The 26,672-nt window shown below is 42.2% G+C and overlaps 2 protein-coding genes across 2 annotated transcripts in view; both read left to right on the top strand.

Moving 5' to 3' along the window:
* Agbl4 (AGBL carboxypeptidase 4) overlaps window positions 1-26,672 on the top strand; it is a 1,006,503-nt gene that overhangs the window by 753,422 nt on the left and 226,409 nt on the right. The window lies entirely within an intron of this gene.
* Bend5 (BEN domain containing 5) overlaps window positions 11,833-26,672 on the top strand; it is a 50,754-nt gene continuing 35,914 nt past the window's right edge. The window contains exon 1 of the mRNA XM_048351275.1: window positions 11,833-12,264. Coding sequence (XP_048207232.1) covers window positions 12,039-12,264 — 226 coding nt within the window. The 5' untranslated portion in view covers window positions 11,833-12,038. The remainder of the gene's footprint in view (window positions 12,265-26,672) is intronic.

Below are 26,672 nucleotides of genomic sequence, written 5' to 3'. Positions count from 1 at the left end.
AGCTTGGGGCAGTTTTTGCAGCCACTTTGCCAAGTGTGAGCTCGGTGATTTGACTTCCTACTATGCTTGCAGCTTCCTGACGATGTGCAGGCCCTAAGTGACTATTTTTAGGAAGGTTCTTTTTGCCTTGGATAGATACTGAGCATCTCAAGAGGAAAAATGTACCTGGTTGGTTATGCTATTGAGGACTGCCTTCACCTAGAGAGTGATTTCACCTTTAAAGATAAAAGGAGCAGAGGTTGCCTTGGGACAGAAAATGCTTCTTTTTCCAAGAGTCTATGTCCGCAGATCTGGTAAATCCAAACTCCAGTGGACCTCAGAGCCATTCCCTAGTAACTTGATGTGATTGAGCTTAATATATTTATCTCCCATCCTTTCCTTTACCGAATCTTCTTTTCCTTTTGTTTCCTAAGGAATTAGGGAAGAAGATTTGGGTATTTTAGTACCTTTTCTTTACTTTATCTAAGCTACCACTGGGGCTATCAGATACATGGTCAGCAGCAAAAAGAGGACAGAGAACTAACATACCTACTGAATGGCTAGCAGAGGACAGGACCACTGGAGGCAGTGTAGCAGGTTTAACTTCTGTAGATGACTTTGACTCTCACTCCCCCACCCCCTTTTTTAAATGTCGATACTGGGGTTTAAACTCAGGGTCTGGGTTCTATCTCTTATCCCCCACCCCCCGCCCCAGTCCTAGGGCTTGAACTCAGAGTCTGAGCACTGTCCCTGGCTTCTTTTTGCTCAAGGCCAGCACTCTACCACTAGAGCCACAATGCCACTTGTAGCTTTTTCTATCTATGTTGCTGCTGAGGAATCGAACCCAGGGCTTCATGCATGTTAGGTAAGCATTCTACCACTAAACCACATTCCCAGCTTTTTCACTCAAGGCAGGCACTCTACCACTTGAGCCATAGCTCCACTTCTGGCTTTTTTGTAATTAGTTGGAGATAAGAGTGTCAGGGCCCTTTCTGCCTACGCTGGCTTCAAACTAGGAGCCTAAGACCTCAGCCTCTTGAGTAACTAGGATTGTAGGTATAAGCCCCTGGCCCTTAGCTCACTTTCTCTCTTTGAACCTAACTTGATGCCTCTGTAAAACAGGCATAGCAATTAATTTCCAAGGTTATCATGAGGATTGCACATGAAGCACCTTCATTACTGGAGACACAATAAACAACTCAATGAAGTTCAGTCTTGTTTTTGCTTTTCCTCTTCTTACATATATTATCTCATTTTTTTTCTAACAATACTAAAAGACAAGCTTCATTTACCCATTATAAATAAGTAAACTTGGTGTGGTAATTTACTAATCCCAAGCATTAAGCAATGACTCTGGCATAGAATATGCCATCAGCAAATCATTCAATTGTAAGTGAATGAATGAATAAGATGGTCTAAAATTTTCCAGGTCCTCACAGCCAGTGTTTTAGATGAGTTAGGACATAAGGTAGGGCATTGTAGAAAAATTCATGCAAGGAGATAAGAAGAGAACCCAGAAAGGGAAACAGAAAGGCATAACATAACTCATCTTTTTTTATGATTGAGAACACTGTGTTCCATAATTCCAAAGGCATGCTTTAAATATACAAAGCCAGAACATGATTTTTAAAGCAGACAATAAAACCTAAGCTGAGCTTAAATCCCCAAACTTCATAAAAGTACAGATCATAAGACCTCAGCTTTCATTAATAAGGTGGACTGTTCTATTGGCCAGGAGGGGGTGGTGGGAGGGGAAGCATATAGGCAGTGGCACTGCCCAGCCATGAGGGAGAGAGGAAATAATATTTGAACCCAAACTAACTGGCACCTGAAGATCTAGCCTTGACATTCCTCTATGACCTCCTGAAAAGAAAAAGTAATAGAAATGTCTAAGATAAAAATGAAGCAACTATCAGTATTTGGAAACTACTGTATGTGAGGCATTGAACTTGCCAAGGACTTTACATGAATTGTCTTAGATAGGCCTGGTAATAACCTTATAAGGCTTATTTGAAAGTTGAAAAAAAATGAGAGAGATTTTCCCATGGTCCCATAATGGTACCAAAGAGGTGATAAACCAGTAACTGAGCCCAAATCTGAGCTCCAAGCTTGTGAAGGTTTCACATGTCAAATACTGTGACCAGAGATTATTCAGTAGCCCAGTAATGTGGCAGGCTCATTAGCAGGGTAGAAAGTGAGATCCTTTCCAGTTACATCCTCCTTCTTGCTATTGAGATCAACTTCTCCCTAGATATTTTTATCCAGAATCATATAGTACCCATGCTCTTTCTTCTATCCTATGTTTTTAGTACTTCATACTCAACTGGTGATTACTTTTTTCTTTAATATTGTCATATTTTTCTTGATAATAAGATGTTCCTGATTTAAAAAGAGAGAGAGGTAAGGTTTTGGTATTCTGAACTATAGTAGTCCACAACTAGTAATAAATAAGAATAAATGAGAGTAGTGGTACATATCTGTAATCCCAGAAATCAAGAGATGGACACAGGAAAATCTCTAGTTCTAGGACAGCTATATAGTGAGACCCTGTCTCAAGAAACAATAAGCAAATCAAATGACAACAATGCTTAGTAACTGGAAAAAAAAAAACTAGTAAAAGAAAATGTGCTGTGTGTGTGTGTAAGTGATTTTTCTATCATAATCTGAAACCTTGGAGGTCAAGATTTATTTAGTGCCTTTTTGTACTACTAAATAAACAGATCACCCTTGAGTGAAAGAAAGCTTTTATGCCTTTATTCTGTTAGCTACACTCCTATGCACTGTAATATAGGAAGGAAATATAAGTGAACTCGAGGTGTTCATTGAGAAGTCTGTATGACCATGCCAGTCAAGGTCTCATCTGGACCCATGAAGGTGTTTTGGATATCCCTGGAGCAGATGACCCTTTGAGAACAGATGCTCCAGCATCTCCCCACCTTAACCAGAGCATACAAGTCCTCTCCATGAGGTAAGAGTCAGTCTCAGGGAACCAGAATTTGGATGAAAGGTTATTACTAGGGCTTTAAAGTTCAATGGCTAGGTTCAAATCCTGGCTTTACCACTGACTCTTTTATGACCTTAGGAAAATTAGCTAGCACATTTAGGGTTTTTGAGTCTAAGGATAATGTAGTACCAATCACCTAGGATTATTTGACGGATTAAATGAAGAATGGACCTAAAGCCCAGAACAACTCAAGCATTCCTGTTCTTATGCTGTTTCCTCCAACAAATAACAGTGTTAGAAAACTCTTAGGAGGTAGGGAGGAGGTTGATACTTCTCATCAAGATTGCCTGACTAGGACTATGATTCTCTTTTTGGGCCTCCACCCTAACTCTGCAGTAAAAACAGAAATCCACATGAAATCTATGTTGCTAATCTCAGAAAGCTTCAAAATCTCAGTCCCTGACCTAAGGAAATCATAATTTAAGAAACCTTGAATAATGTCAGGTCTTCAGTAGTTGAGAGAGTTATTAGTTGCTAAGATATGAAGGCTTGGAATGATAGATACTGAACAGTTTCATATGGTTTATTTCTCAGGTTTCTAGGTACCAATTCAAGCTACTAGGAAAAGGGCAGTAGAAGTTAAATTCCACTGGCAATTCAGCCCCTTGCTGCCTCAGAAGACTCGAAAGCAAGGCCTATTTCAAAACAGCTACTGAAAGCCAGGCTTTAGATCAAAGAAACTCGGGTCCAAGTGTTCACTATGTGACTTCAAACTTCTTTATACCTCTCTCTTAGTTTGCTTGCCAGAAAAGAATGGAGATGATAATAAGTCATGACCTTCTGAAGTTTTTGGAAAAGACAGAAAAAGCTAATATGTAAAGCAGCCAGGTCCTATCATGGAAATCAATAATTGTTACTGGGTTTTCATTCTTTTCCTCTGAATTGGTATGGAATTTAAAATGTGGTTAAGAGACATTCTTAAGAAAATCAGAGTTCACAGTTTGCTGCATACTTAAGAAATGACTTAATGTTCAGAATGAATATACCCATTTGTGCCAAAATGGCATCCTGGAGTTATTAAACAAAGGCCTAGAGATGAATGACAATATGGGTTCTGCTCTTGATCCTTAGAGGACCTGCAAGGAGCAAGCATTCTGAGTCACTAGACGCTGGGATTAGCAGAGAGGCTAATAGGAGAATTAAGATATACTCTTTGAAGGAAGGCTTTCCTAATACCAGCCAGATAATGTTGGAATCAGCAGAAGCCTAGAATGAGACAGGAATTGCCCTTACTAGGAGGTTATAGAGTCAATGATTTAAAAAGAATTTCTAGCCTTGTGTGACGAAGCAGAATGTCCATCTTATTTCCTAGGAGAACTATGTTAGTAAGGTTTGTGGTACTATTAGGTTATTATTGGTATTTCTGTATATCAACTATGTATAATTGTCAACATTGCTATTTTTCTGCTCTGTGCATTTTTTATATTTATTTCTTCCTTCAATTTCTCTTAATATTTAGAAAAGCTTCCCAAAATGTCCCTGTTAATACCTGCCAAGGGAAAGATAGAAAAGGGGTTTTTGTGGGTGTTTGACCCTGCTTGAAGGTGTTATATACTAGATACCCAGGTAGGGCCTCAAACCCACCACAACAGTCACCAGCACTCAGTCAATTGGGCTAGGAGTCTCTACTTAGCTGAGCACAGCGTCTGCTTGCCACTACCAGGATGGTAACAAACAGCACTGGGGCCCAATAGGGCTGGGCTTTTAAAGGCAGTCATCACATGCAGGTGGTCATGGGGTAAGAATCACATGTACCACATGCCGGTGGTCATGGGGTAAGAATCACATTTATCACACGTAGGTGGCCTGGCAGGTTAGGCCAAGCAAGGAAGCAGAATTGCTGTTAGTGATTACAATTCCAGTAAACCCCAGCAATCAAAGTGATCAAAGCAATACAATTCAGGTAAACTCTGGTAAAGAAAGCAATCATAGCAATACAATTCCTGGTTCTAGGCATGACTGGTCTTAGCCTTAAATCTTTCTCTTCCTAGAACTTCCCCTGAGTGGTCTTCCTCATTCCTTTCTTTTGCCTAGGTTAAGCTGCTTTATTCGGCTTATTGGTAAGCCTGCTGTTTCTAGGGACTCAAAAAAGGGGCGGGGGGGATCCCCTATACCTTTCACTTGGTTTCCACAGTAGGAAAAGACATGCTAGGGACACGGAAACAGAGAGGTATTCACAAAAAAAGGTAAGACAGGGACTCAATAGAGCCTATGCTATTTTCCTCTTTCCTTTCTTCTCAGGACATTTCTCTTCTTCAGGAATCATGTTTTAGACATATGTTCATTCCACAAGTGTTCGTGTAGAGTCTTCCCATTTGTCAGGCTAGGATATATGAGTGAAGAAAACTGTAAGGTTCCTTCTGTAATGGAGCAATGGAGGTTTTGATACACTGGCAGGGAGAGACAGTAGTAGAATAAATATATGATTTCATGCTGTGATAAACTCCTTGAAGAAACTATGAGAAGACATGAAATTAATAGTGACCTGAGCTAGTCTATGGAGAGTGATAGGAGGAACAAGCCCAGGGGCACTCTCTAGAAGAAGTGGCATTTCACCTTAAAACAACAGCAACAACACAGAATGAGTTAATTTAATACATGAACCAGAGGTAGCTCCTCAAACTAGTTGACATCTAAATGAAATCCAAAATCTAGACAAGCTCAATTTTCCCAATGCAGTCCCATTTTTTCCTCTTCAAAACCAATTCAAATGTTCTTCCTCTGTGACCATCTATTCTATTCATAACTTCTTTCTGTCTTTAACCATTGAGAATTCATTTATTTTGTATTGCTCATGTTGACTATATGTTGCTAGAGTAACATGCCACAATTCAGATCATCCATGTGGGGCCCACATGAGCTTCTAACATTGATCAATCCTTTCAACTTGACTGTGGGCTGCATGACCTGCACATTAAGCTGAGATGAACTTTTACCAGGCTTTATTCAGGTTGCTGTAAACACTGCGGTTTTACATTATGCATAAGGATTTTATTTCTTTTAAGAAAATGCTCAACAAAGTCAGTATGAAAAACTAAATGGCCCCAAACCCAATGTTTTGAGAGTGTTTGCTACAAGTCTGGGCAAAGCCTCAGAGAATTTTGAACATTTGGGAGCTGAGACATATGACCACAAGATTTGCACTAAAAGGCATTAGGATGGAGACATTCTGGGCCACTTATTGGATAAACATCAACAATGTTCAGTATTATATTCAAATTCATTTGATAAAAATTTAGAATACACTACTTTATGTGAGAATGAGCCTAACAGCTCTTTTGTTTGTTTGTTTTTTGGTTTTTGGTTTTTTTTTTTTTTGGCCAGTCCTAGGCCATGAACTCGGGGCCTGAGCACCGTCCCTGGCTTCTTTTTTGCTCAAGGCTAGCACTCTACCACTTGAGCCACAGCGCCACTTCTGGCCATTTTCTGTATATGTGGTGCTGAGGAATTGAACCCAGGGCCTCATGTATACGAGGCAAGCACTCTTGCCACTAGGCCATATTCCCAGCCCCCTAACAGCTCTTATAATAACCAATAGTAATAATTATGATAACAATAGTAGCAACTATCATTTATTGAGGATTCACCATGTTATCTAGTAACCCCTTCACATACATCATCTTATTTGATAATTAGAGCAATATAAAGTTGTGTTCACTTCTGCAGAGCTGTTTGGAGAGGTTAGGAAATTTGCCTATTTGTATGTCATACACAGTAAGAATAGGCCTCATGTATTAGACTCTGATTTAAATCTAGGACCAAAGACTATAACGTGCTAATTTCCTTTTACTTGGCCATACCAGTTTTAAGATGAAGTTATTTTTCATTCAAACAGTTTAAAGGATTTATCCAGACATGAGATTACCTAGACATTTCAGAGCCTCGTGTATTTTCCCCGGTAATGGTAGTAATATTTCTGACTTATTAGTAACTTCCTTTAGGCCTGGCACATTTCCTTAAAAGCTTCCAACTCAGAGAGGTGTTCACCTTGGTTTGGTGTTAGAATAATCTGGGAGGAAAAACAATACCCATGCCACACTAGACTAATTGAACCAGGGTTTCAGGAGATAGGAGGTAGAAGGAGGTAATTTTAATGTTCCCAGGTGATCCTGGCACATAGAATAGAAAACTCCTTCTTGGTTCTCATAATTCCCTCACAAGTGACAAAACTGAGGCTTAGGGAGGTAGAGATAATAGAAAGATCTGGTGTCTACCAGAGTCTAGGACCAGTAGTAAGGTTGAATAGAACCCAAAGGAGTCTCAGTTAGTAAATATATTCAATAAAATATTACCATGGTGAATATATGTCTTATACATTTGTCCAAACTTATTGAATAGGAACTATGGCTTGCTAGTAACAATGATGTGTGCATGTAGGTTTATTCATTGTAACCAGAGTACTATTCTAGTAGGGGAATTCTGGTACTTAAGGCATAAGGGGTTTTAAAAAAAATCTGTATCTTCTTCATTAATTTTGTGATGAAAAAAAAACCCATGCTTTCAAAAAATTCAAATGTAAAAAGGAGAAATGAGGAAAGTCAAATCAAACATCTCAGGAAATAAAAAGGACAAAATCATGAAAAAAATGTAATCAATCATTAGCAGAGAGGTTGAAAAGACATGCTCCAATTGCTTTAAAATTTCAAAGAACCCAGGTCTCCTTAAAATAGTTTTGCAAAGTACATCGAGAATTCATGCAGTAATGTGAAACATAAGTCCCGCTGCTACCACTGAACATGCTTCAGCTGGCTAAACCGAAGGAGCTTGACATGAACCCAAGGTTCTGCAAAACTCAACGGGAGAGCGCAGCAGAGGCAAGATGCTCTTGCAAAGCTGCCCCAGATGTGTACATTTTCTGCTCCATTAAAATGACTTGGATGAGAAGCAAAGTACATTTGGCACATAGAAAGAGGGAACAGGGAAGAGGTAGAACAGGACAGTCAGACTCATCACAAGCCTCTTTCTCTTTCGACTTGCCTCCCCTCCAATCCTTCCCCAGACAGCTTCTATAGCAAATCATCCAAAATGAAAGTATGTGCACAAAGCTTCCAGGTTAGCTCCCCAGAACCAAATTGCTTTGCTATTAATTCTCAATTTTCTTGACTTTATCAAGGGGTTAATAATACTCTCTTCAAGGTTTCAGAATGCAGCTGAGGTCATGTATACACAGTGCTTGGCCTACATGGTTTATGTTAAGCTTTAGAGGACAAGTAGATATCCCAATGATCATCACTGTAAACAGAATGAGGAAAGACAAAGTGAAGGAATAAGGATGTATGGGCAGAAGATAGGCAAGATCTTGGAGAGAGAAGATCTCCAATTTTTCCATGTCTGAAGTGGTGGCATCAGATTCTTAGTGTACCTAGTGGTTCCTAGTAGTGTACACAAGTTAAGGATAGTAGTAAACTTCCTGTCATTAGAATTGTATGAAATGCATTTGAATGACCATTGAGCAGGAATGGTGAAATGAGAATCAACCATGAGTTGGTTGAACTTGAGTTTAGAGTACACATTATATATGAGTCGTGTGTGTGTGTGTGTGTGTGTGTGTGTGTGTGTGTGCGCGTGTGTGCCTCTAATGACCTCAGGAACCAGGCATTGTCCCTTAGCTTTTTCACTCAAGATTAGCATTCTGCCACTTGAGCCAAAGCCCTACTTCTGGCTTTTTGCTGGTCTACTAGAGATAAGAGACTTGTGGGTTTTTCTGCCCTGCCTGCAATCCTCAGATTGCAATTCTCAGATTGCAGTAGCTAGGATTACAGGCATGAGCCATTGGCATCCAACTCTGGAATATATTTTTGACATAGATTTGCTTGCCAATTGACATATCACCAACTTACAGAGTTTCTAAGATGTATTAAACCCAGGGCTATTCTGACTAGCTGAGTCAATGGGGAGGAGGTTCTATGAGGCTCAGAGTACATTTTCCATGTGACTGTGTCACATGGACTGGATGTGTGAGCAAAAACTAGATGTCTTCTGTTGCTGTCTGCTGTCTCTCTGAGCATCCTGTGCCCGCCATTCCTTCTCATGAATCCATTCTGTGGACTTATCAACATAATGTATTTTACTCTGTGATTACTCTGTTATTCATGCTCTCATCTTTTCTGTAACATTTGCTCCCCAGTCCTGTGCTATCTATGTGGGATGATGGATGGTTTGTCCACCATAAGGGAAGCAAAGATCTGAGATAAAATAGTGGGAAAAGACTGGTCTGTGCTTGAAGAATGTGGGCAGTTGGGAAACATTTCATGAAGGACACAGCATTTAAACTGGTTTTCAGGGTAAGCTGAGATCACCATACACTAAGGAGGAAGAACTTCCTAGGTTGAAGCCAAAACAAGTACAAAGGCTGGGGACCTACCTGCTAAAACATGCTGTCTTGGGAAATGTCCTAGTACACTGCACTCCAGAGTGTACTATGTCCACGAAAGTAGTGAAAGACAATATTGTTAACATTTTAGGGGGTGACCCTCATTGAGAGACAGAGGGGAGATTAGCCATGCACATGCAATCACATTGCAAGCATGTCTGAGTGTCATGGATTTTCATTAAACATATCCAACTTTGCATGATCCATCTTCTAAATGACCAGAAATCTTGCTCCATACTACTTCCGCTGACCACTATAGGAATCTATTCTTAAGGAATCTTGTAAGAACAGTCAAACTAAATCAGAACCAAGTAGGTAAATCTTCTGGAGGGGCACCTCTCTTTTCTAACACTGTGTGGGGCAAGATGGGCCCAACATGTACATCAGTATAACTCACAATTATGTCTGCTTGGCACTGTATGTGTATCAGCGAGTTGGTTTCAGTGAACTTTATTTGACCTGTATGTTTGGTTCTTGGAATTATATATTTGTGGGGCTCACCTGCATAATATACTATCTAGATCACATGGAAATAATTTGGGGATTTGGGATTATCCTTATCATTAGTGCAGCTGATCTGAACTGTGAACAGAGTGCTTTAATTTTATAATGTTTTAGGTTTTCTTAAATCATAATGTGTCATTGTAGAAAATAACAATAAGAATATAACATAAATAATACAAGAAATTGTGGATAAAAATATGAGGGAAAACAAATCATACACCCATACAAGAAAACTCAGTACACTACTGTTAACATTTTGGTGCAGCTTATTTTGTTTTTGTTATAGGTAAAATTCATTTGTGTGTGTGTGTAAACACTATAACACTTAATTGAGCATACCACCTCCATTAAGCATTTCTCTAGGAGCACAGTTTCACTAGACTCTTTCTTTTGTTCTACAGGGGTGGTGGTACATGCTGGGGTTTGAACTCAGGGCCTTGTCCTCTAACTTGGTAGGTTAAGTGACAGACTAGTGCTCTATCACTTGAGCCACACCTCCATTTCTAGTCGTTTTGCTGGTTGCTAAGGTAAGAGTCTCACAGACTTTTTTGCCTTGGGTTGGCTTTGAACCAAGATCCTCAGGTCTCAGCCTCCTGAATAGCCAGGATTACAGGTGTGATGCACCAGTGCCCAGCTACTTTAGATTGTCTTAATACTCTTCAATTGGATCATATAGGAATAGTGCCAGGAGGAGGAACATGTGTTATTCTTGTAGCAATGTAACTTAATTTGGACACAGGACGCCAACTAAAACTCAAGTTCTGATACATTGCTGAGAGGCCCAGAAATCCAGGTGCGTGTCCTGTCTTTTCATCTCTCCCATCAGTACTAGCCATTGGGTAGGCACATAGTGTGCACCCAACAAATATTGGATGCTTAAATAAATGAACGGATGGATAGATGTGTAGATTTTTATAGATAGATAGATGTAGATTTTTATTTACTCTTTCTTTATCCAAATGAATTGGTCCCCTACTAAGTGCCAGGTCTGGGCTAGGATACAAGGATGTAAGCAGCCATATCAGACCAAAGCCCATCCTCTTAGAGGTTATGATCATCATCCTTTTAGTGGGGCACATGGCTGGTCTGGAGGGAACCAAAGCACCTTCAGACTCTCTTCTGCATCTGATATTAGGAACCCGGCAGTGATTACTATTCCACCAAGTACTCCTGAAGCTTAGCCTGGGTCCGGAAAGTCCTCTCCCCAGTACCTTCTAACTCACTCTGCCTCAGAGGTAGTAGTGCTGTGGGGGAGTCCCCTGGAGGAGAAAACCTAAAAGCATCACCAGCTCTCCAGGACTTGGGCCAGCTGGTCTAACTGGAAAACCCAGATAAGTCCCAGTCATGGCCAAAACGAGTTTGGCAGCTCTGGGGGAATGTTTCTGGCTGACTGACCCTCCTCACAACAGGTGCTGGCAATTTTGAAAGAAAAGAAAAAGGAAAAAGGGGAAAGGGTGGTGGTGGGAGGGAGGGCAGGGAGGTGAGAATGGGGATCGTTTGAAACCAGCCGAACTCCTGCTTGCTGGCAAGTGCAAGTTGACTCGTTGGGACCCAAAGGAGACAGCGCGCAGCCCCCCGCCCCCCGTCACCCCCCCCCCCCCCACCCCGAGCTGCAGTCATTGCTCAAGCACTCCCTGGTCCTTGGAAATGCAGTTTCGTGACACAGCCATTGATTTGGCCGCCTGACTGTTGGAAGCTCGGTAACCCTGGCCGGAACACGACTTTTCACGTTGTTTCCTCTTCTCCCTGCAACGCTATTGTTATGACTATTACTGTTATTGTGAATACTGCCTTTGAATCTCTCCGCTCTCCACTCCCCCCACCCCACCCCACACCTCCCTAATCGCATCACACTCCGGCTGTGATTGCTCGGGTCTGACTTTGCGGGTGGCGGTGCGCTTCCAAACCCCCTCATCCGCCCCTCGCCCCCCTTTTCCCCCTCCCTCTCTTTTTTCCGCGCCCAGGCGAGAGCAGCCGATTGGCAGAGCGGTGCTTTCAGGAACAATAACAGTTGGGGTGGGGGGTGGGGGTGGGGGGCAGAAGAGCCTGGGTCCCGGGGAGCCGCCCCCGCCCCCCTGGCTGGTGTGCGCTGCGGCCCGCGCCCCCCGCGGGGTCCCCACCTCTGCGCCCGCCCCGCGGGCTGACCAGCCCGGCTGGGGCCCGCCCCCGGCGCCCACCATGTACGCCTTTGTGCGGTTCCTGGAGGACAACGTCTGCTACGCGCTGCCCGTGTCGTGCGTGCGCGACTTCAGCCCCCGCTCGCGGCTGGATTTTGACAACCAGAAGGTGTACGCGGTGTACCGGGGTCCCGAGGAGCTGGGCGCCGGGCCCGACAGCCCCCCGCGCACCCCTCGCGATTGGGGCGCGCTGTTGCTCCACAAGGCCCAGATCCTGGCGCTGGCAGGTGAGCGAGCGGGCCGGGAGGGACGGTGGGTTGGTGGGGACAGTGGGGTGGAGGGAACCTCAGGACCGGGCGGGGTCCAGGGAAGGGGAGAGGTCAAGGCACCGGTGGTCGGGGAGCCACCGCTTGCTCCTGCCTCCTCCCAACCTCCTGGGCTTCTTTTCTTTTGGGGTTCCAAGTGTTTCTAAGAGGCCACACCAGTTAAAAAGACCATGGGGTCCTCTTTGTCTTCCTCGCTTCCTTGACACTCCCGCGCTGTCAGTCTGCCTTCATCCCCGATCTGTCTGTCCTCTTTGGGATTCTTTGTATTCTCCTTCTGCTCCTCCACTTTCCCCCTTGTCTCCCTGCACGCTCTGCCATCATCTCTCCACCTCTCACCTTTTCTTTACCGCTTCAGTTTTTCCTCCCCCTCTGCCTCTTTCTGTCTCCCTAAGTTTCTTAAGCCTTCTATCACTCTCCCAGTAAGACCTTTGGTGTCTCATTGGAGTAAGGAACCAGCTAGGTATGTTAGATCATTTTAGATGGGAGCCCTCCCTCACAAAAGGAATCGATGACATGCTTGTCCCATCTGAGCCATCATTAGACAGGACTGAGAACGCCTTGAACCTCATCAAGTCCTGGGCACCCTTTCTCCTGCCCTTCCGTGGGTTAGATGGCAGAGGTAAGAACACAGAGACCCTAAGGCAGCCCTCAGCCTCCACTCTCCTTTCTGTCTGAATCTCCCAGAAGGCTCCTTGAGTGAGAGTTGGGGTCGGGGAAGAGTTTCTGGGCAGTTTACTGTGGAACTTCCTATCCCATGCACTCTTGGCCTGGGGTAGAGGGTGGAAGGAGAGGCAGAGTAGGTAGTCTTTTGCTCATTTGAGGATGAGGCTATGGAGGGTTCAGTTGAAGATAGGACAAGGCCAGCCCTTCCACCTCTTCTTCCGGGCTGGGTCTGCCTTGCAGAGGCACCTTTTCCCTTTAAAGAGAAGAGAACTGGCCCACTTTCCCAGCTACTTCTAGGAGACCAGGCTGGCTCATGCAGGGATGAGGAAGATGTCACTCCCAATCAGGAGCAGTCCTTTGACTGCTTGCTGGTGAGAAGAACCATGCCTTAGCATGGGCAGTCACTCTCCCTTCCACCTGAAGAGAACACAAAGGGTTAGGGATTGAATGAAGATAGTGTCAGTGTTTTGTAGTTTTCTGACCTTCCCTACTTTTCCCCCATCCCTTGTGCTCTCTGTATATCATAGTGACTTGCCAGAGTCTCAGGTCAAGTTGGCATTGGATAGATTAGAGCTCAGCTTCACAACTCTCCTATTCAGCCCCTCCTGTGGCCTCTGGAAAGTAGGTTTGTGGGAAGTGAGAAGTGCAAGAACTGCTTGGATCAACAAACACCCTTTGGACCTCTTTCTGATAGACTTTATCTTACTACCTCCCCAACAAGCCCTGGGGCACAAGGCTGTAGGCCCAGCTACCACCAGTCAGTTACCTCTGGTCAGGAAAACTGAGTGAGGCAAAGTAGATTTTGTGAAAAAAATATTTTTAAAGAACCCTTTGTAGCTGACTAAGTTTTAATTTGTTTGCTTGCCTTTAATTATGTAGGGAAAGGATTAGGAATGTATTCCTCAAGGACACAGGCCTGAGGAAATTATACCTAGGTTGTAACCTTAGCTTCCTTTTTTGTTAGAAGAAAAGATAGGGTGTTTCTTGTTGATTGTGGGATATCCTAAACCTGAAAGGGCCCAGGAGAATGGAAGGGTTGTTTGTCAGAGGAAGTCAGTGCTAAGGGATTTAGTGTATAAAGGTTATTTCCTCTTTTATAGATTGTTCATCTGTCCATCCATCCATCCGTCTGTCCAGCCCACTAGCAAACATGTATGCATTGTGCTGGACACTTCAGGAACTGTAGAGAGGATAATTAGGCAGGAGACAACCCACCTTCTGATTTCAAATTCAACACAAAGCCTCATACATAAAATATATATAGCCATCTATTTAAAAGCCATGATTTTTGAACCTATAAACTACTCATCCTCTAAGTTGAAATGTTGACAGGTCTATAAGGCTATTAAAAAAAAGAACACTTCATAAAATAAAGAAAGTTGGGTTATATCTAGAAACTACCAAAAGGAGAGAGAAAGAGAGAGAGAGAGAGAGAGAGAGAGAGAGAGAGAGAGAGAGAGAGAGAACGGTATAGTATCATTGGAACCAAGAGAGTTAAAAGTGCTTCTCTAGTTCTTGTTTTGTTTCATTTTTGTCTTGGGAGAAGAAATGATTAAAAGAAAAAAAGACAACTTGAGGTTGGCTAGACCACATTTTGGCTCCCAAAACAACTGGTTAAATTCTAAATTGGAGCTTCTCTCCTGAGTGATTGGAAGGGCCTGGGTAAGCTTGGGAATTCATTTATCCTAGAAGAACTCTCATGTGGGTCTTCAAGCATCATGTTGACTTAAACTTGGTGGCTCTGAGAATTGCTTAAGATGACTTCATCTTAAAGAGCTCATCTGGCATCTCCATGCAGGAAATACAGTAGTTGTTCAATGGTACCAAGTGTAAGAAGGAGTTTCCTCAAGAGGAAGACAGAAGTAGCTTGTGCTCATGGATAACCATTAATTAATAATTAATCTCCCTGGCACCAGTAGTATGGTTTCAAAAGAAGCATCAGGGCTACTTTATGAATCTAAGTGAGAACTGTTACTTTCCATATTATTTGCCTAGGCCAGCCCAGAAATATCTTGTAGTATACCTCATATGCACAGAAAATGTCAAAGCCAACTGCTATGGGACATTTTCCTGCCCATGGTGGCTTATGTTGTAGCTTCAGTGGGTTTAGACCCTAGTGCATGGCTCCATTTTGTTAAAGTATAATTCTAATTCAAGGAAAAGTAATACTATGCCTTTATTAACAATTTTGCTTTGTGCCTACACATTACCAACATTAGTCCTCTCAGAGATCCTAGTAAATACCAAAGCCAGAAATGGAATTTGTACAGGTCTTCCAGGGCCGGGCCTCTGCTTGGCAATCTCCTTTGTAAAGAAGCTGATGATCCCATCAGCCGCACAGCATGGCTTGGAAGGAGTGAATGGAAAGGAAAAACTGTCCATAAAACTTTCAGCCCAAGGCAAGTTTTCATGCCAGAGGACAGCTGTAGATTCTGAATTCTCAAGCTCCTTCTGCTATTCCTCCTCTCTCTATTAATTACCATTCTGCCTTCTACAGAGCACACCTCTTCCTTACCTAGCCTCTCAGTTGTCACCTGCTTAAGAAAATGCTCTCAAAAGGGCTCCTGTCACCCATGGAGAATCCATGTAACTCAAAGCTTTGATCTGTGATCTTGCCTTATCACATTTCTTTGCCAAGCAGTTTGTGAATGTGAGAACTACCCATCTGGAGAGCTTACCATTATTTAACTACAATCCTGCTTGCTAGTGGTACAAAAATTTCTGTTCCTGTAGGTTTACAGACTGTGATTCTGTGCCATTCTATCTGGGCCCTTATGCTATGTAATAATTACTTGAGTGCACCAAATTTAATTTGGGGTCATATGGCCCCTTAGTACTACTTTTTTTTTTGCATTTGTGGGTCTTGAACTCTGGGCCTAGGCACTGTCCTTAAGCTCTTTTGCTCAAGGCTAGCACTCTACCACTTTTGAGCCACAGCTCTACTTTCCAGTTTTTTGGTGGTTAACTGGAGCTGAGAGTCTCCTGGACTTTTCTGCCAGGGCTGGCTTTAAATGGCATCAGATCTTGGCCTTCTGAGTAGCTTAGGGTTACAAGCATGAGCCACCAGGGCCTGGACCCTTACTACTACTTATAGGCTAAGTCCAGGGCTATAATAACTGAATATATCAGAGCACTAAGTTTAAAATACTGTGACTCAGTGGTGGCATGGCACAGTGGTTATGAGATGGGGACAACTTTTTTGGCTTAGCCTTATAATGTTTCAGTGGTGGCAAACAGTTTGATTAAGAAGAAATGGGCCCTGTCCTCAGGGGACATGGGGTTCCCATAGCAATGTTAAGCAGAAGTAGAAGCTAGACATGGGAGTGGGGAGCACAGAAAAGTGGCCAATTCTTGATGGGTTTGTGGTTTTTACCTTTGAGGCATTTCCTTTCCATCTCCAGGAGCACTGCGTGCATTCAGCTCTGCTTTGGCTCTCACTCTTGTACCACAGTGCAGCAGCCATCTAATTGATCACCCAGTCTCGAATTGCTTTCAAAATAGTCTAAAACACCATCTTAGTCAATTGACTGTTCTCTTAAGACCCTTGTAGCTCCCTGTGGCATGCTTAATAAAGCTTTGTCTTCTGGGCCTGATATTCACAGCCCTATAGACCTATCTCAGGCGCCTTTTTCCTCTCCAGCTTCACCCACCCTTCCTCCTAGCCCTATACCTATAGTATATCTTCCTTTTCTGTGAGTACCATGCACTCCTTTGAAACAGCGAAGTTGGATTACTCATTGTCTGACTTATGGCCACTGCCTAAGTGGAGCTCAGCTCTGGGTGGGGAAGACAGACCAGATACCTTGTAGTCCAGCTTGCTGAGGGCTCTGTGAGAGTGGGCAAAGTACCCGGGAACCCCTGCCTCAGGGGCAATTCCCTGTTACCTGCTCTGCCTCTATGAGAGACTTCCTGTCTCCTCAGAACACTACACTTTCTTTCTACTTTGCTTGTTCCTTGCTTATGGCTCACATAGTATTCCTGATGGTTTTGGTTAACAGGCCACCCTACTTGCCAGATAGTGAATTGCTCTAAGACAGAGGCCTGCCCGCCTTGTCTCTGTGTCACAGTGTCTACCCAGCACCTAGTTCATATCATATGGTGTTGAACTCATGCACTTTGGGAAGAAAGTACTTGGGGGCAGGGGAAGGGTTGTGGTGGGGGATTGAACTCAGGATCTTGGCGCACTTCTTAGTTTGTTTGCTCAAAGTTTGCAATCTAGCACTTGAGCCATACCTCCCTCCACTTCTGACTCTTTGGTGGTTAGTTGGCTTTTCTGCCCAGGCTGGCTTCAAACCACAATCCTCATATCTCAGCCTCCTGAGTAGCTAGGATTACAAGCATGAGCTACCAATGCCTGGCCAGACAAGTGCTTTTTTTATGCTTGAGGAGACGAAGTAGAGGGGATAGAAACCTGAAGCAGGATTTGGAGGTTTCATTCAACTTCGTTCATCTGGAAAAAGTCACCATTCTTTATCACTCCCTCGACAAGAAGAAATCCCACACTAGCGGGAAATAGATTCCAAAGCCACGTTCTTCTTGCTTTGGTAATTTTAGCTCACTCAGGGCTCAGGTCCCAGCTTGGCATTGTCAGTCCAAATAGATCACTTGCTCCAGAAATGCTTTGGAACTTCTACAAAGTTAGCAGCGGAACAGGGGACTTGCCGATTTCATATGCAAAGATTGTTGCTTGTCATCAGTGGGAGACTGCCAACCAAAGGATTTATTTAAAAAGAAAAAAAAAGCAAGTGAAAACTTTGCATTTGTGCAAATTTAGGTTTTGACATGTTCTGCTGATATACATTGGAACAAAGATGGGAACTTGCCTGCTGTCGTCTGTTGCAGATTCTACTGGAATTTTAACCATTGACGGATGAGTCTGATGCGATTTTCAGGGTTCCAGAGCCACATGTTTGCTAAGTATGTGCTGCACAATGCTTCAGAGTTCTGGATTATAGGCTAAAAATATTGTCCCAGGCAAACTAAAGCTTTGCTTTTTATGTTAATCTCTTAATTTTCATACTTAAAACAAAAATAAAAACCAAAACACACACACACACACACACACACACACACACACACACACGAAACCACCAAAGAAATGGCCTAAGACCAGTGTGCCTATGTGATTTGACTGTTTATTACTCTTGTTTGAAGAAATATATATATAGAGAGATCTATATCTCTCTATATTTATATTTTCTATGTGTGTAATATGATACATATATCTTGGAGAAATGTCTTTAAGTTTTGCAAACACTGAGGCCAGCCTTGTACTGGAGCGGAATGTGGAATGTGAAGCCATAGCATTATCTTTGCTTTCCCAGTAGATATTTAGTACCCAGTAGTTTGCAGGTTCAGTGCATATATACATAAATACTTTCTATATGCTGTTGAGGTAGGGTTTCTTGTTTTACTGAGAAGAGAGCTATTTGTACAATGGATTAGTGAGTGAAATGAAGAAATATGAGTCAGTTTAGTCAAAAATTCTGCTAGCCAAAGGTGTGACGGTCATGATGGATCTGAGATCTATTAAGAAAGGAGACTAGGGCTGAGACTGAGGCAGGAGAATCTAGAGTTCCAGGTCAGCCTGGGCTACATAGTGAGACCCTGTCTCAAAAATAAACAAGTAAGTAAACCAGTAAGTAAGATTCCATAGGACTTGGTAGTGACTGGTTGTGATGATATGTTTGATGATGTGGTGATAGGGTGATCTTGGTATTCCTATCTCAAGGGCACCCTTGAAAAGTCATTTGTTGGAAGAGGAGCCCATGAGCTTTGTTTGAGACCTGTTGAATATTGCAGCTAATCAATACCTCAGTGGGTATGCCAGGAGAGCAAATGAGCATGTGACCCAAAGTTCAGAAGAGCACACCAAGCTCAAGACCCCATTTTGAACCTACTAGCCTTGAGAAGGGGGATGCCACAGTGGGCAAGGGTACAAAGTGAGAAAAGTGTATATGGGTGGGACTCTTCAAAATACAAACTTTTCAGGGCACAAAAGCTCATAAAACATGACTAGGAAATCATGACCTTAGCTAGACTGAGAACCAACGGATAACCAGGAGACTTGCTTTAACAACACTTGCATTTAACTACCCAGCAACTGCCTTTCCTCCTGAGCTCAGTAGTGCAGTGTAGGATAAGAGAGCTTAACATACACAAGGAAGAAAATTTTGTACAAAATAGAATTTTGGTACTTGTTGATTTCTGAGGTTTATACCATGGAAGAAGGAGCAGGCTTGTTCTTTGAGGTCTAGAAAGTAGAGTTAGTTGCTCTCTTAGCTAATAAACCAGAGTAGAATTTAAAGGGGATATACTAGCAGATTGAGTAGAAGAATAACAGAAAAGGCTTCTACCATGAGGCTGAGCATCTTGCTCCACGAGGTGGTGAGCATGTCAGGGAGATTTTGGAGTGATCCTTGTATCATGGGGGGATGTTGTGAGGTAACTTCTAGATCACTTTCTTTTTTTTTTTTAAGTTTTTATTATAAAACTGATGTACAGAGAGGTTACAGTTTCATACGTTAGGCATTGGATACATTTCTTGTACTGTTTGTTACCTTGTCCCTCATACCCCCCTCCCCCCTAGATCACTTTCTTAAGTAAAGTAGAAGAAATGGGAGGTATCTCAAAATGGTCTAGGTTCAAATTATAACCCTATTCCTTATAAATTATGTCATATTGGATAATTATTACTCCACTCCTTTAAGATACAGGTAATCATTCAAAATACAGGAGATAGTACTCACTTACTTGCCTTTGTATTTTTTTTAGTCAAAGTAATATGTATGCAGTATGAAAGTCACACGCAATGCCCTTTTTAAATATAGACAGCTGTTAGGAACTGTGGTAAACTAGTAGTTGAAGAACAATTCACTTAGTTGTGGGTACCATCCTTTATAGAAAGGAATCCTGAGAAGAATAAGCACATGTAATGAGCTGGCAAGTTTAAGTTTTAATCTGTGTGTTTTAAATCCTCCTGGGGTTTGACCTAAGTATGGAGATATCTCATATCCTCCATGTTCTTCCTCTCTCACCCCATGCTGGGGCCTTTGATTAACAGTACATGAGACTAACTAGATAATTAGTTTTGTCTATATCCTGGCCCTGGGCCAGAGTCAGCAAGGGAGTGAGTGAGAGCAAGAAGGCCTTCCAAAACCCCCCTCCCTGCCTATTGAGATGGCTCAGTAGGGTGTTTTTTTGTTTGTTTGTTTGTTTTTTCAAATGTATTCACCTGGATGAATCTCACAGATGATCTATTCTTACCTTGCACTACATAGATGAGAAAGAGACCAGGAAGTCCCCGTGGTTCGCCAGCAGAAACAGCTGGAAGAATTTGAGAATTTCCAGTCTAGTCCCCATGTTTCACAAAACAATAAAACCAAGAGAGGGCTGCTTACCTAGCAAGTCAGCAAGAAAGCCAGGCCTCTCTCTACCTAGTGCCTCCTGATTTCTTTCTGCTAGGGCCTGCCACAACAGGGTGCCCTTCATTTCATTGTCTTGGCTGGATAGAATCCTTGAAACCTGAGAGTTTTTTCTGCCTTGGATTTTATAAAATATAAACACCATAGGCCTGAGAATGTAATGTGCTTGTCTTTTCTGTGGCATATCTGTTTTTAATGCAAACACAAGACTTTACAGGGTTTTTGTGCAGATGAGAAAGTTCAAACTTGCATATAGATATTTGTAAAACAAAGACCTTTGTTAAACATTTTACATTTAGCATTTCAGAATCTAGACTTCATCCTGGCTAATAAACCCACACCAAACTAAGTTTTCTGACATTGGACTATTTTAAATATCCAGCTTGATTATACAAGTCAGGATAGCCTTTCCACACTTTCAGTTGTATACTACAAATTCTTCAAGGGTGCTACATTGGTGAAGACAGACTTTGACTAGGTTTCCTGTTCATTTTCCCATTTCTTCTAAAATACTACTTTTTTTTTTACTATGTCCTTCTCCCTTTCAGATTAATAATAAATACCAGGTTCAAGGCTGGGAATATAGCCTAGTGGTAAAGTTCTTGCCTCGCATACATGAAGCCCTGGGTTCGATTCCTCTGCATATATACAAAAAGGCCAGAAGTGGTCCTGTGGCTCAAGTGGTAGAGTGCTAGCTTTGAGCAAAAAGAAGCTAAGGACAGTACTCTCTGAGTTCAGGCTCCAGGACTGGCAAAACTTTTACCAATATATATTTTTTTTTACAAAAAAGATTTTATGGCTTTAATACTCTACCTGAGGTTATTTAGAGCTTAGTAGCCTTGAAAAGCTTTGTAGTGCATTAGTCTAGCATTGACTGGGTTATAGACCAGATGTTAGCTTGGGATTCATCACAGTATTCTCCTAGGCTGTGGGCAAAGTTGTGGGAGGGAGACAAGTACTTTGGAAGTTATATCAGTATGCTTACCATTTTACATGTGCCTTTTAGTTCAGTTGAGAATGTTTCAGCAGATTGATAATTTTTCTCCTTTGCCTTTTGGATCATTACTGGACAGGAACAGAGTTGTAGTGTTAAGCAGACTTGATCTGAAATTCTGGCTCTGCTATTTATGTGTTAGCAAAACCACCTCACTGCTTTATTAAGCCTCAGTTCCCACTTCAGTAGATGTAATATGGTGATTAAATGCTGTATTGTTTGTAATTTGGCACAGAGCTTGGCACATCATTTGTGCTTGCCTGGGATTTGTTGAAGGAATAAATCAGTCAGCTGATGTCATAGTAGCTAAAAAAGAGAGGGGAGGGATGTGATTCTCAAGTCCTTAATGGCTTTCCTTGTCCTGGAGACTGCAGAAACAGAAAATCAAGATAGTGAAGGTGTCCATTCAGAGACAACATATTTCTATATCTACTAAAAGCAATTATCTGGCTTTAAGGTTGGAACAATTGCACAGCAATTGCAGGTTGACCAGAGAGCTTTTGCTATCCTTCATAGTCAACTGCAGGTTTGCTCTGTGGTTTTCTAGAAGTCAAAGCCAGAAACATATTCCAAAGGCACATTAAAATGCCACGAGAAATATTTGCTGTCTTATATCATCCACACCACCATTCACCTTCATTAATGTAACTGGTCAAGAGTTATAGCTTCTTGTCACCCTATGTTGAGTCTCCTCCTCATGCCCCATCCATCTTGCTTGTCACTGCCACATGAATCTTCCTAAAACATCTCTTTCATCATGTCTCAATCTATGTCAGATACCTATAAGTGGCTTGCTTAACCATGGGACAAAAACCAAACACATCACCCAAAAGGGTGATGCAGCCTAACCAGCTCCTACGACATAAGAAAGGCAGGATGCTTGGCACATTGCATGCACTGTCTCTTTGGAAAATATTTCATTTCTATTTCACTGATAATGAATCTGAGACTGGTCCAGGCTAAACAGTTTGCCTAAAGTAATATGCAGCAAAGCTACAATTCCACTCTAGGGCCCCCTGATGCAAAAGCCTGGGCTGTTTTAGTAAGATACTAAGCTTCCCTCTTCCAGCCATTTCTTCCACTTTTGGTGAGGACTTGAGTGTTGAGTAATTTTCTGTGGATTAGATATAGATACTTAGGAGCAGCATGAGGAAGGCTTATAGACCAGATGTTTGCTGTATGCGAGTCAGTATCTGTCAGGAAGTCAGATTGTACATTCTGGTTAGGATTCTTGGCACATTCTGGATTGTAAGGACCCAAAACCCAGGGATCACTTAGCATAGTACTCAGATCAAAATGGGCTCAGGAAATATTCACTGCCTCCAGGAAGGGAAGAGTGATGAAGTGTCCAGAACCCTCATCCCAGGAACATGAGGCCAGGGAGGAGCCTGGAGAGCACTAGGTTAGAGCCAGGAGAGAGCTAACTCTCCAGGGAGTTTTCATATCCTCTTAGCCAATCATCAAGACAGCCAGAGCCCAGGTCAGGCAGCCTGTGGTTGAAGGTACTGTCTGCCTCCCTTTCTTGAACTCATTCCTGTTAGCCCTAAGGTTTGTGCTCAGCCTACCTTTTCAGGGAATATGAACAAGCCTTCAGGCCTGGCTGCCACCTGTTTCTGATGTGCCTGGTGATGATTGCAGCTTTCCTGAGACTCCTTGAAGGCAGTGTCTGGCAGGAAAGTGGGAGTTGACTGGTTCTGAGCTGGAGAATGTGAATGTCTTTAAAGTCTTCATTCACCCATTTATTCAGCTATAAATGAGTCATCCTGGCTCTACCATGTTCCAGGCAAGTGTTGGGAGGGGGTGCCGCTTAGCTGAGAGGCAAAGATTTACATCAAATCCTGCCTCTGCCTCTTTCCTGTTAGGTGACTTTAGGAAGGGAGTTTTATTTCTTTGAGAGTCATTTCATCTTTTTGGAAAAAGCACCAGACTAATAACACCGGCAGGATTATTAACATTAACCCTATTATCTCAGGGTTGTTGTGAGGTGTAGTAAGATACCTAAAAAGCTTGATAGTGGTATCTTAGGGGTAGAAGAGATTCCATACATAGTATCCTACTTTTAAATTAAAATGTTTTAATATAGAATATAATACATAGAATATAGAATAGAATAGAATAATATAGAATATAATACATTTTAATCATTTAAAAGCTTTTATAATTCAATATATCTTATTATATTTGTAATGTCTGCAACCATTGCCACTATCTAGTTCCAAAACACGTTCATAATCCAAAGAGAAATCCCTTTTACCCACTAAGTAGTCACTTCCCCTTCCTCTGCCCTTAGCAGTGCGCAGTGTACTTTCCAGCGATATGAATTGGCCTATTCTGAAGTATACATGCAAATGGTGCTTGACTTAGTACAGTGTTTTCAAGATTCATCCATATCATGGCATGAATTAGTGTCATTTCTTTTTATGACACACACACACATATATATATATATATACATATATATGCCACACTTGGTTTATACATTTATAAGTTGATCACCATTAGAGTAATTTCTACTTTTGGCTATTTTGAATAATAATACCAAAAACATTCATCTACAAAATTTTCTGTCACTGTATGTTTTCACTTTCATTGACTATTCACCTGGGAATTTTTGAGCCTTTGCCAAACTATTTTCCATAATGCCTGCCTCATTTTACATTTCTACCAGGAGTGAAGAAGGCTTCCAGTCCTTGTTGTTTCCTCCTCTCACCCCATTTTTTTTTCTATTATAACTGTCCTGAATGTAAAAGGGTATCCCACTTAGTTTGGATCCTCATTTCCTTATTAACTAATGATATTGAACATCTTTTTGCATGCTTATTTTGGCTAGATCCAATAGCATGGCTTCATGTGAGATTACTTACACTCCTGTGGAAGCTAAGCATCTAAGCAGATAGTTGTAGTGTAGTAAGATAATAGATAATAAAGAAGACATGTACAGTATGGATGACAGGAAGGCGGAGATGGAAAAGCATGGAGCCTGTGTATGGCTATCATCACCTGTCATCCAGTAAATAATGGACTCGGTGGAGTCAGCCAATCCAAACCAGGCAGTGAGGAAGCCTGGTTTCTCTACCTCAAGAAGCAAGCAAGAAATACCTGCTGAACTCTTATCGTTCACTGCTGTTGTTTTGTCTGCGCAAGGCTCCATTGTTTTCAAAGCACATTTACCGAGCTGTCTTGATGCTCACCTGAGATTAGTGTTATATTTCCATTTCTACAGAAGGAGAAAAGTGATATGCAAGGAGACAGAAGCTTGACAAACTTCTCACCGCTACAGAGCAGCAGAACTGGATGTGGAATCCAGGTTGTCTGACTCCTAGTTCTTTCTACAGGGAAACACCTAACCTCTGCTCTTCTTACCTTGGCAGTCAAGGGTACTTATTCTCTAGTCCCAACCATCTCATCTTTCTTCCTGCCTGTATATAACTATCCATCTTTTATGGATCAGAATATTTCCCCACTCTTGTGTGGTCCACATTCTCACTATATTTAAATGGTTGTCCTCTAATGTGCACCAACATTTCACTCTGATCAAGTTCTTCACATACACAATCGATCATCTTCATAGCATTCTGGGTAATGTGAGTAGCAATTATTTACTTCAAGTCACAGATAAGAAAATAGAGGAGTAAAATATCTTACCCAAGATTGTTCAGCAAGTAGAGGGGCTGAATAAAATGCCCTTTCCTCTCTAAACCTTCAGTGGTTCCACTGAAGTGAATTGTTAACTGAAAACTCTGAAGTGATGGCTTTTGCTCCTGAAATCATCCAGCAGCTCCTCCTCCAGATCCAGATCAGTACTGATAATCTTGGGTTAATTATCAGTTCATGGGGTTTATTTTGTTGTTGTTTTTATTCGTGTACCCCAATTTGAATGTTCATGTGTCTGTTTCTCCAGGTCCCAGCATCAACTTTGAAGAGTGTAAATTCCTAGGCTGAAACATAGGAAGGAAGCTCGGGGCCTGGGCTATACAATTATGGTTCTCATTTCTATGCTCCTATTATGACCCTGACCTCTGAGACCCTGTGTAGTGGTGAGTTCATCAGGATTGGAGCTGTCTCTTCTGCTTCTCCTATATCTCTGAGTCTAATTGCTGCAGAGGTAGAGGTACAGAACTTCCCCTATGAAACCTCATTGTGTCATCTGCCTTTTGAAGGAGATCATCTGAAGATACTTCTCCACTGAAATAGAACTTACCTTTGCCCTCCATCTCCACAGATTTCATGCCAACATGAGCCAAACTAGACAATCAGTCCAGGGATGCAAAGCATAACTTGCCATTTCTACCTTTGCCCTTGAGCTTGTCAAACTGAAGATTGACTAAGGAGCTTTGACCTCAAAACACATCAGAAATCCTACCAGCACTCTCTCATCATCAGTCTTGGTCTCTCTGCCTGCCTGCCTGCCTGCCTGCCTGTCTTTCTCCCTCCCTCCTTCCCTCCCTCCATTTTTTTCCTTCCTCCCTTCTTCCCCCTCCATTCTTCTCCCTCTCTCTCCACATGTGTGCACACACTCTATCCTAGGATAAATCGATCTGAAGCACTTTCTGTAGACTTTACAATTTGGCAGCTTTTTATCTTATAGTCAACAGTGATTTGTAGGCGTGAAGCGATTATTCTTTTAGAAATACCCAGGTCTCCACTTTGTTCATACCTAACCCACTTGATGTGTTTTACAGGCAGAAAGAAAACAAGAACAAGTCATTCTTGTGGAAGCAGAACCCAAGGAATTCGCCTCTGGCCAATGGGGAAGGCCTCTTCATCAGTGGGGGGCTGTTAATCCAGACCATTTCTTTTTTCTTGGGCATTTCTTTTATACTCCATACCCTGTTTAAGTTATTCCAATTTTAAATTAAATTTTGGTCTACCTTATACTTTAGGAATAAAATAATTCCAGAATATTGATAATACTGAGCACGTGCCATTCACTGAGTGCCCAGTGTGCTGGGCATAGTTTAGTGAATAGTATGACTCACTCATCCTCAGAACTCCTGCTGCAGAGGAGACTCCTGGGCACCCCAAGATGAGGCTACCTTCTTCCCTTCTGCTCTCCCTGTCATGGAAGAGCCAAAGGTCATACTCTGGTCTTTTTGATACCGGAGTCTCCAACCTTTAGCTGGAAAGACTTCGCATTTTAATACATTCTAGTATAGTCATTGATGCATAAGCTTTCCTTTTCAGCTTTACTAGCAAGCTGTGAGGAGAAGTCCTAGCCTGGAAGAGATGTAAGAGCATGTTTAACATGAGTTTGCATGCATGCACGCACACACACACACACACACACA

This window comes from Perognathus longimembris, chromosome 7 (genome assembly GCF_023159225.1).
Source record: "Perognathus longimembris pacificus isolate PPM17 chromosome 7, ASM2315922v1, whole genome shotgun sequence".
Classification (NCBI taxonomy): domain Eukaryota; kingdom Metazoa; phylum Chordata; class Mammalia; order Rodentia; family Heteromyidae; genus Perognathus; species Perognathus longimembris.
This window is presented reverse-complemented; position numbering and strand designations above follow the sequence as displayed.